Below are 11,304 nucleotides of genomic sequence, written 5' to 3' on the forward strand. Positions count from 1 at the left end.
AACCTACTCTACCTCCCAGCCAGAAGCCATTTAGTAAGAATGGGGCTGACACCTGCCCCACATCACACTGATTCTATTCTGTAACAAGATGTCAGTACAGCATTGCCCATTCCTGATCCATCCTTCATGACTCATGATGGCCCCCACAGCTGCCCTTCCCTTGTTTTGGTGTGCCTATCTCACTCTAAGGCCACTCCCATGACAGCCACTGCTATGCTGCTCCTTCCAGGAACAAGGGACTACCCTGGAAAAAGAAGAGATGAAACAATCTGCCCTTCAAATATGAAGTAAAACAATTCTTTAATTATTTAAAGATCACTGATGGGCTTTTTAAAGTCTATAAATCTTAAGTGTAATGTTTTGCTAGGGAAATGGTTATAGCAGCCTCACATAAATTATTTGAATAAATAAACATTATCACAGTATTAAGAAGGCAAGGTAAACAAATAGCTTAAGTATTTTATTTGTTTGCAACTAAGCTTGTTAACACTATATAATGAAAATGTACAAAGAATAATGTTGCAGTTTTTGGTTAGATTTAAGTCAAAGACATTCATTAATAAGGAATCTTCGAATATGAATATCCCAAAATTTCTCTAAGCCATCTGATCAGAACTGTCTCTGAATATTACCTTACTTTGGAAGGTACTGGCATACATTTGAATTAAACTCAGAATTTTTCAAAATAAGCCCTAATTAATAAAACTATTCTATATTCAAACTAAAACAATTTTAATAGAACTTTCCTTTCCAGAAACAATAAAGGAAACAAGGCATTTTGTAAAATGTGGTCCTGAACAAGTCACAGTAAAAAATAAATGTATACTTAAACTTCCACCTCCTCAAAACAGAGGCTACTTTCTGTTCCACAGCCTTGGAAACAAGGTGAAGAACAGTCTGTAAGCAACTTTGGGCAGGGGGTTGCCAAAACAAAGCTCAAGCAGTTGAACATGGTCACTTTTTAAAAAGAATTTGGGGGAGCCTGACCAAAGGATCCAAATTCTGTTTTTAATAACCGATACAAAGGCGAAGTGGCTCCTCACAAGTAGCAGTGCCACCAGGGGCTGTCCCCGCCCCTTGCTCACCTATGTTGTGCTCCCAAGCAAACCCTGATGCTCCTGCTCCAGGGCAGACTTTTTCTTTTTAGAGGTTCAGTGTCCAGGGAGCTCTCTGTGTGAATGAGGTGAGCACAGACTCCACGTGGGTATTTTAAGGCTTGGAGTCAAAGTATTTTTCAACACGGCTAGGCAGTCCATCTGTCAAACGGCCCGTCTCCAGTTTGTCCTAATTCCTCACCACGCATTTGTAGACCTAGGACCACAGACCTTTGCTATGTCATCATAATCACATCTAATGTCCATCCTAACTTATGATTCATATTCTGTGCCTGGAAACAGTCCCTGTATTTAACAATAATACCTACACATAAAACAATCCACCGTTACAACTTATATGGTCACAAAACATTAATGATCTTCTGTAGACCAAGCGAATGTTTTTAACCATAATTGTCGTGCATCAAATTCACAGCCAGAATCCCCAAGATCAAAAAAATTTGCACAATACAAATAATAACTTAAAATACACACACACACATATACACACACTCTCACACACACTTCTTACAGAACTGTGCTTGGGGAAACTCCATTTGTTAAGTGCCACTGAGGGCATATTTTACTAAACTGCTGCTCCAGGTATTTTTGTTTGGAAAATCTATCACAGTAGGGCACAGCTGTTTATTGGATGAGCAGAAAAGAAAGATATGCTTGTGGCAACCAGAAAGTTTTAAGGTCTTTCAAGTTGTATAAAATGGACCTGCAGAAACGTTTAAGTGTTCTCAGGATGCAAAGTTGGAGCTGAAATGTGATATCAAACCAGTTGCAAAAAGTGTACAGCAGCCATCTCTTGAGGTCAAACCTGGTACCCAGATATGCAAGAAAGCTTCAGGACACGTCTATAAATTAAGAAAAAAAAATAAGAGTTTACTAAAAATACAGTGCCATGCTTTTTAAAAATATTAACCAATGGGAAATGTGATAAATGTGGAGAATATAAGTCAACACTTAAAATGTCTTAGGTTTCCCAGAATTTAAGAAACTTGACTCCACTTCAGTTTAGATAAACAGCTATTTATTATTTTATGCTTTGAGTAACTGGTAGTTCCAAGATGTCTAGAATTAAGAAATCTGACCACACACTTGATAACCTACCCTAAGGAATTAACTTTCGTAAATAATTGAAACTACTTTCCTGGAGGAAAAGCCACGTAACAAACTGGTACTGCAGTCAAACTATTTAGGTTTCAGTCCTGGCTGAACCACTAGCTTTATGAGCTGGACAAATTATTTAACCTCCTTAAGCACTATCCTTACCTGTAAAATGGGTCCAACAATACTTCCTCCCTCAAAGGGTTATTATAGATTAAATAAATTTCATGAGGATTTAAAAGGCTTAGCACGATGCTGGGCATGCTTTTTTTTTTTTAATGTTAGCTATTACTAACATTACTTCACAGGGGTTTTTTGCTCTCAGGAGACAAAGTATTCAGTGTCAACATCTTGCTCTTGGAAGTTGGAAAATTCAAAGAAAAACTTGGCAATACTTACAGCTTGTTGGCCTTGTCCCATATCGTCGCATAATCTGATCATGTGTGAATTTCACAAAAGATTCATATTGTTCTGTAAGGGTAAAGACAGTATATACTATCCCCAGAATTCTCCCCTGGTTTTTCAAGAATCAAGTGTCAGGATCACATCTAGTTTTCCAGTTTAAATGATCCACTCTCAGACCCTCCTTATAACAGCCGCTCTGAGATCTGTTACTTCCTCTTAGATCCCAGAGCCAAATCCCTGGCTCCTAGATTGGTCACTGATCTATAATATTATATTTTCCTAATCTCGCCCTGCTGTTATTTCATCCCCTACTAAGGGTTGACTTGCTCAGTACTACAAGCCAACAAATTTTAGGAACTCTATAGGACATAAAAGCTTGAAGATCTTTTCTGCATTGCTATCCTTGCTATATAAATCTCAACAGACACACTGAGTAAAAGAAGTGGGATGGCTAGAAAGTGGAGAAAATTTCATACTCCCTAATTATAAACAGTTCCACAGAACTAACTTCTAAAGGGAAACTCAGTACAAAAGATATAAGGTAGTCTGACATCCATGAACAGAGAAGTGACTTAGAGCCAAGAGAACAACTTTGGGGTGGAGCCAGGATAGAGGAAATGGTATACTGGAGCTTCTTGTTTTAATACCCACTATTAGTATATTAAAGGATCAAAGAAGTTCGACTATAAAGAAACCCATTTAACTGTTGTTAAACCAATAGTTCTCAATTTATTTTTTTTTTAAGATTTTATTTATTCATGAGAGAGACACAGAGAGAGAGAGAGAGAGAGAGAGAGAGGCAGAGACACAGGCAGAGGGAGAAGCAGGCTCCACACAGAGATCCAGGGTCTCCAGGATCATGCCCCGGGCTGCAGGCAGCGCTAAACCCCTGCACCACTGGGGCTGCCCATAGTTCTCAATTTAGAACAGACTTTCTATCAATTTGAGGAATCATGTGGTATGGATCACCAGATTAGAAAATACTGTTGCAGGAAGTTGTTGCCTAAAACCCCTCTCTCTCATCACAACATTATCTACTTTCACTAAATGGGTACTACTTTCTATTCCTGTCCAGGTCTCTTCCTTTCACAAAAGGCTCTACTTGTGTCAACTCCCTTTGTTCCAACCTGAGCTATGCTTTCCAAACTAATGATCTCCAAATCACAGAATGCTGGACTTCGTACATCCAAAAAGTGACTACCGTCAGGAAGTCTGATCATGTTGAATATACTCGTTAGCCCAAATTAACTGCTCACTGCAGTTCATTCGTATGGAAAAGTCTCAGAAGAAAAGCTTGGTTTATCTGGTTTCAGAAATGTAAATGAAAAATCCTTCCATATAATGTATAAATAAAATGTTTAGAATCACCAGAGAGGGATCCCTGGGTGGCGCAGCGGTTTGGCGCCTGCCTTTGGCCCAGGGCGCGATCCTGGAGATCCGGGATCGAATCCCACGTCGGGCTTCTGGTGCATGGAGCCTGCTTCTCCTTCTGCCTGTGTCTCTGCCTCTCTCTCTCTCTATGTGACTATCATAAATAAATAAAAATTAAAAAAAAAAAATCACCAGAGAGTAACTTATTATTCACAACTCATTAAACCTTCTTGCATGAAGTCCTCCTCTTTTTCTAAGTCACCATCTGACTGAACCTTATTATCTACCAAACCCTATTATCAATGGCACAGCTATTGCCTCAGCCTACCTGCTAGTTTGGTATTGAGGATTTGCTCATACTCCTCCCGAATTTTATCTTCATAGTCTTTTAAGAGACGCTCACATATTATTCCAACTTGTCGGAGGGTAAAGGTGGGCTGGTCCTTCTTCATCCAGGAGGAACCTGGCCAAAAGACAAATCTAGTTGTTTGTTTGTTTTTTAAAGATTTTAAGTAATCTCCACACCCAATGTGGGACTCAAACTCACAACCCCGAGATTAAGAATCACATGTTTCTACCTACTGAGCCAACCACACACCCCAAGACAAATTCAGTTTAAATAATACATTATAGTTCTAAGGTTCAGAGTTAATAACTTTATGCAAACAGTCCTAGGATACAAAAACTCAGAAGAATAGCATTTTTCACAACTCTACAAGGAATATTTCACAAAATTCTCTGAACTTCTGCCATTAATTTTACAAAGTCAGGTCAAAAGGTAAATTGAGAAGTAGAAACAATGTGTATCCAGGTGTGCTAGCTGAACTGCATACAGAAAAACAGTTCTGATGCCATAACAATGTGAGCCCATACTCAATAGTCATTTGGTAAAGAACAAGAACAAAAAGTAAATAAAGCCTCTACTCTGGATTAGAGAAAGTAGATTTAGAGAATTACCCAAATCCTTGGTGATTATGTAAACCTATGTTTAACTGAGGTGCATCATAATTATCTGTAGAATTCAAAAAACATGATACACATTCTGATTTAATTCTAGGTTAGGGCCTGGCCATCTTTTCTTCTTCTTCTTAGTTCTACCCAGTCATCATTTTTTTTTTTTTTTTTTTTTTTTTTTTATGACAGTCACACACAGATAGAGAGAGAGGCAGAGACACAGGCAGAGGGAGAAGCAGGTTCCACGCACCGGGAGCCTGACGTGGGATTCGATCCCGGGTCTCCAGGATTGCGCTCTGGGCCAAAGGCAGGCGCCAACCGCTGCGCCACCCAGGAATCCCTACCCAATCATCATTGTATTGTTTCTTTGTACCCGTATCATATTCTATTACTTCAAAATTCTAATACTAAAATCTCAAAAGAATATTAAGGAGAAAAAAAAAGAATATTAAGGAGAGACTTGCTAACTATTACCACTAAAAGGTCTATCACTCATGAACACACAAGAACAATTAAAGGGTGCTATTCCTAGAGCCAAGACCTTTGAGTCACAAAAATTTTTAATTATTTGAGGTGAAATTCATATAAAATGAATCATTTTAAAGTGAACAATTCAGTATAATTTAGTATACTCACAATTTTGTACCACCACATTTATCTAATTTCAAAATACTTCCACCACTCCAAAGTAACACCCCTTACTATTTAGCAGTTTTCCCCCATTCTCTTCTCTCCCTAGCTCCTGGCCAACACAATCTGTGTTCTGTAAGGCAATAATTTTTAATCAAGATAATTTTTAACTCTCAGAACTATTAAAAAGTAGAATATTTTGTGAGGAAATAAAGTTCTTTACTGATAAAGGACAGAGTTCTCCACCAATGGAGATGTTTGTGCACTGGCCTCTTGACTATTTGCAGGGATATGGCAGGCAAGACTGGTGGCTGAACTATGTGACCATGAAGATTCTCTCCAACCCTGAGATTCTATTTTTGAGCACATCCTCTCTGACCACCTGTCAATGTTACAGAGCACTGCTGTCACACAAATGTGGGCAATGATAGAACTGTCCCATAGCTGTGCTAATACAAGAACTACATGTGGCTACCAAGCACTTGAAATTTGGCTACTGCATCCACGAAACTAAATGTTAAATTTTACTAAATTTTAATTAAATAGCCACAAGTGGCTAATCTAATGGCTAAGATATTAGTTACAGAGGGTACTTCTATACTGGGTGCATGGAAGCCAAATCAAAGCCAAATCAAAGCCAATCAAAATTTTTCCCAACTTCATGACTCTATGGTTCCAAAAGTATTTATGAATAGTAATACAATGTGTATATTTTACCTATTTTATTACTTTAGATGAAATCCATTCTGGATCAGGAAACCATCATTTTAAGAACCATTCAGAAACCTTTTCAAATTTTTATTTAAATTCCAGTTAGGTAACGTACAGTATAATATTAGTTTCAAGCATAGAATTTAGTGACTCATCACTTACATACAACACCCAGGGTTCTTCACAACAAGTGTACCATTTAGAAACTCTTGAATGGTTGGTCTGTCCACACTAATGCTTGCTTACCTGGAGAACTAGGTGCTGTGAGTGCTGAGGAATGAGGCTGACTTTCTGAAGTACAAGCTTCACTCTGATTAAGAACAACTTCTAAATGTCTCCACCTCTGATAACGACTATATTCTTGTTTTATGTTCTGAAAGATTTGTTCTAATAAAAAAAGAAACACATTTGAGCATTCACTTGTGTCATGTCTTCAAACTTGTCCCATCCCCCATGTTATTAATATTAGCAAGAAAAATGCTTACACTGAGTAAAGCACTCCTCCTATAAACCCCAGTGTGCCCTTACTACTATTTCAACAATACATGAAAGAGCAGCTATTTTAGCATAAACCCTCCAGATAATTCCCCGTGCTTGTTTTGCTGTGACAATCCTAAAGCAAACCGTGTATCTGGCCTTCATTAGCACAATTTACAGCAAAACAAAAAACACATCCTTCACCTAATAGGAAGCTATTTTTGATCTATGTTAAGCTGCACAATTGCACAAACTAGTGTATTGGGGTAATTTTCTGACCACCCGAGGCTTTCTAAAAATAAAGGTCTTGTTCCATTTGGGACTCAAGATCTTTAGGGTAGAGGACAGCAGAAATCACGATATGGTCACCTCCTGGACACTGACCATGGGGAGACTGGAGATTTATTTCCTGGAACTGATGATCAGGGCATAGAAAAGAACTTTCTGATCCTGCCGAGAGGCTATACTTGATAGGACTCAGATTACTTCTCTGAGTCAAAGTAATCATAAACCAAATTTGCTAACGCTATTGAAGGGAGTCCAGGACACACAAATTCACTCTCAAGTACATTCCTAGAGACAACACAGAGTCTGAAAGGATGTGGTTTTCAAGGTTTTCATTTTTGTGGTAGAGTATGTATCCACTTTCCAGATAATAAAGCCTCCTTTATCAAAAACAAAACCCAGAAAATCATATCGCCACCCCACTCACATTATTTTAATGTATACTTTGCCATAGTATACATATCTTTTTTTTTTTAAATGGCTTTAACTGTAAATAATGCCATTTTGCTTCCTCCTATGACCTTGGAAAGTCATTCAGGATCTTTAGCCTACTTCTTCAATAAAAATGTTAAGGTTTTTTTTTTTTTTTTTTTTATGATAGAGGGAAAGAGAGAAAAAGAGAGAGAGAGAGAGAGGCAGAGACACAGGAGGAGGGAGAAGCAGGCTCCATGCCGGAAGCCTGACGTGGGACTCGATCCCGGGACTCCAAGATCGCATCCTGGGCCAAAGGCAGGTGCTAAACCGCTGAGCCACCCAGGGATCCCCTAAAAATGTTAAGTTTTGAAAACAAGGGACAGTACATACAGCCCAGGAATCGACACAAACTCAAAAGTATCTCCACACATAACTAAATCTGCTAATATTCAGCCTAAACACACCAACAATGTAGGATTAGCAAAGCCTTTCCTTAAAAATGCTAGGAAGTTCATATTTTAAGATCCCTGAATTTATGAAGTCTTTGCTTCATCTTTAAAATGTAGTATTCTCCAAGCATCTACTTGCCAGATTCAATACAAGGATGTCAGGAACTGCAAAGACTTGAAACAAGAAAGGACAAGTATGAGGACAATGCTCATGAGAACAGAAGGTCTTTGATAAACCTCTAACTGCCTCCTGTATGGTGAAGTGAACAAATGGAAAGATAGAACTTTAAGGCTAGTTAAAGGACTAGCAAGCCCAATAATCTAAGTATGGCATGCTCAGGAGAAAAATAAGGAAGTAGATTTAATTTCTCTCTCCAAGAAGGCCACTTATAAAAAAAAAAAAAAAAGAAGCAGCACAAATTTCTTTTTAACAGCAGATGATTACTTGGGATTGTACTTCTGGGTTATATCAGACTAAGCCTATCCTCAAAATTCTACAATGGTCCCTAGCTGTTACAAACCAAAATCCAAACTCTTCAACATGGCATTCCATGCCTTCCAAGTTTTGGCCCTAAATTGTTTCCAGTTCTACCTCCCACTACAGCCCAGTTATATTACATTATCCTTCGTTAATTTTGTGGGTTTTCGGGCCTTTGCTCAAGCAGTTTTCCTCTGCTTAAAATGTAGCTGTCAACCAAGAAAGTAGTTTGCATGATCTATGCAAAAAATAAAATTTAAGATTAAAAAAACAGCAATTCCCGTTTCTGCACTCCACAATACTGAGGGTTCCAAATACATTCAACAATCATTTATTACACATTTGCTGTAATGTGAACTACAACAGAATTAGTCTACAGGGTAGTCCTAAAGAAACAAAACATATGCATAAAGTCCATCAAGATAGATAGGACAAGTATTAATTCTATTTTGCAGAAGAGATCCAGAAAGATTATGATGACTATCCTTGGAATCTGTAGGAACAGAAGAAAAATTATTGCTTCAAGTGGGTATTTTTGTTCCCTGCTTCTCTTTTCTTTTTTCTAGGTAGGCTCCTTGCTTGGTGTGGAGCCCAATGTGGGGCTTGAACCCAGGACCATGGGATCAAGACCTGGATGCTTAACCGACTGGGCCACCTCAGCGCCCCTGACCCCTGCTTTTCAAGAGCTCTTTACAGAAAAACAAACAAACAAACAAAAAAAAAAACGCTGCAAACATCTCATTCAGTACATAAGGCTTTGCAACATCAAGTGGTGGTCGGGGAATTTAAAGTAGAACAGAGTTCCTTGTGAGGAAGGGTTAAGTCAGGTAATGGATGGAAGACTTGCTTAGAAATGACTGTATTTGGATTAGCAAATACAAGGGGAAAACATCATGATGGAAGAAGGCAAGGATAACAAGCACACCCAGGTGGATCTGGAGAAAAAAGAGCAGCAAAAGCATAGCTGGGGGGAAAAATGTGCAAAAGACTAAAGTAAGACATATGGTCATAGCCGATAAATCCTTTGAAGGCCAGGATAAAAGAAGAGGTGAACATGACAAAGATTCAGTGTCTGGGGGAGCTTGGCTGGCAACTGCAGGAATCTCCCTTGGAGAGGAGGAGGGCCAGAAACCTGCATTATGGATATGCAGAGGAAAAAAGGAGAATAAACCCGAGACACAGGTAACTGGAAAAGGGTTGAGGAAAGAACGATTTTGAGGCAATCCTCAGGCTGAAGCAACAGAAAAACACAAAGAAATGTAACAACTTGGCAGAGGCCCCTTTTTGAGGACCCTCCCCCATTTCCAGAAGCCCTTTAAAACCCGCCACCTATGAACGCTGCGGCACTTTCCCCCTCCGTTCCTGCACAATGGGGGGGGGGGGGGGGGGAGTTCCGCCCTAACTTTGCAGTCACACTAGCTCTCCCCTTTCCTCGACCAACGTGTGTGATCCTTCTTGAAAGCGTCCCTGCGACCAAGAGCTGAATTCCTGCTTCCGGAATGTGTGCGTCTGTTGGAAGGATTCTCAAATACATTCTGGCTAACGACCTGCCCGTTCCGAGCCATATATGGTGCCAAGACAATAGCCATACAATAAAAAAAAGAACGCCAGCCAGCCCCTTGGAAATAGATTGAGAGGGGACTTCTGCGACGGCCTGCGGTCCCTCAAGACTCGGGGAAATCGGGTCTCGCGGCCGCGCCGCCGAACGGCGATCGGCGATGGGCTCGCGCTCAGGCCCCTTCCCAGGACGCCGCCGCCGCCAGCCCCCACCCTGCAGGCCGGGTTCGTGAGTAGAATCCCATTTTGCACGGCCCACTGGGTCTGCCGGGCGGCCCCGTGCAGGCCCGGGCCGCGGAGGCAGCAGGGGCCCCGAGCGCCCAGGGGTGCTCCCAGCTCGCCCTCGCTGCCCGCCCCGCGGGTCTCCACAGCTCCGGGAAGACGGAAAACCGACACTGGGCCGCCCCCCCGCCCCCCGGATGTCTTCCATCCCCGGAAGCGACCAGGCCCGGCGCACCCCAGTTCCCGTTTCTCGGCGCTAGAGAAGGGGTCTGTGGGTGAAGGAGCCCGGCGCCCAGAGCCACCCCACCCCCACCCACCCCACCCCCATGCCCGTGCCTGGCTTCCTGCCAAGCCCGCAGCGCAGGTTACCCGGGGTCGGAAGGCGCCGCTCGCTGCCGGGCGGGGCGGGCTGCGGCAGAGCCGGCGGCGGGGGCTGCGTCTGGAGCAGCGGCGGCGGCTCGGCGTCCGGGGGCCTGAGGCCCGGAGTGGGGCCCGGCAGGGGGGCGCAGCGCCGCCGCTTCGGGGAACCGGGGCTCAGCAGCGCCGCCTCGAACTCCATGGGCCGCTTCAACGTCGCCCCGCACGCCATGCCGCCGCCGGGCCGGGGACCAGGAGCAGACGCGGAGGCAGCCGCGGCCCAACCTCCGGCTCCTCAGCGGGGCTCGCGAGCCAAGCCGGCTCCAATGGCGCCGCCAGCACCCGGCAGCCGCGCTGGCCCCGCCCCTGTGACGTCACGGGCCCCGACCACCGCCCGGCGGAGGGGGAGAAGCCGGAAGAGGCCCGCGCTGGGCAGCCCGGCAGCCGCGCTCCGGCCCGCGGTGCCTCCCCCGCCCCCGCTGAGGAATTGGAACGGTCTGGGCGGAGAGCTCGGTCGCCAAGCAACCGCGGGAAGGCCCCCACCCCCGCCTCCGCCCCTACCGGGGTCCCATCTTCCCCCACCCCCGCCGCCCCGCGTGCCCCACGCTCCTCTTGCCGCCGCGCCGGGGTGGCCCCCGCGTGCCTCGCACCTGCGCGGCAGGGGCGTGGGGGAGGGGGGCGCCCCGAGAGGCCCGGCTGACGAGGGCGCAGGCGTGGGCGCGGGCGCGGGGTCGTGGCTTGGGGTCCGTTAAGGCTCCTTCTATCTAGGCCGCTCTCGTCCCCG

General features: G+C 43.5%; 1 protein-coding gene across 1 annotated transcript; it reads right to left on the reverse strand.

Annotated features, from left to right (window-relative positions):
* Nucleotides 1-445: 445 nt before the first annotated feature.
* On the reverse strand, nt 446-10,890 carry AKIRIN1 (akirin 1). The gene is made up of 5 exons (XM_072723773.1): nt 10,533-10,890; nt 6,528-6,668; nt 4,315-4,449; nt 2,610-2,681; nt 446-1,957 (listed from the first exon to the last, which is right to left on the reverse strand). Exons 1-5 carry the CDS (start codon nt 10,750-10,752, stop codon nt 1,947-1,949), a joined length of 579 nt encoding a protein of 192 aa, XP_072579874.1. The 5' UTR covers nt 10,753-10,890; the 3' UTR covers nt 446-1,946.
* Between the last annotated feature and the right edge of the window lie 414 nt (nt 10,891-11,304).

The sequence above is a fragment of the Vulpes vulpes genome, chromosome 10 (genome assembly GCF_048418805.1).
Source record: "Vulpes vulpes isolate BD-2025 chromosome 10, VulVul3, whole genome shotgun sequence".
NCBI classification, from domain to species: Eukaryota; Metazoa; Chordata; class Mammalia; order Carnivora; family Canidae; genus Vulpes; species Vulpes vulpes.

Coding starts and splice junctions, on each gene's coding strand:
- AKIRIN1 (XM_072723773.1), bottom strand. CDS start 10,752: ATGGCGTGCGGGGCGACGTTGAAGCGGCCCATGGAGTTCGAGGCGGCG. Junction 4,450..6,527: donor CACAGCACCTAGTTCTCCAG/GTAAGCAAGCAT, acceptor TCTTTTGGCCAG/GTTCCTCCTGGATGAAGAAG. Junction 2,682..4,314: donor CCTCAATACCAAACTAGCAG/GTAGGCTGAGGC, acceptor TTACCCTTACAG/AACAATATGAATCTTTTGTG.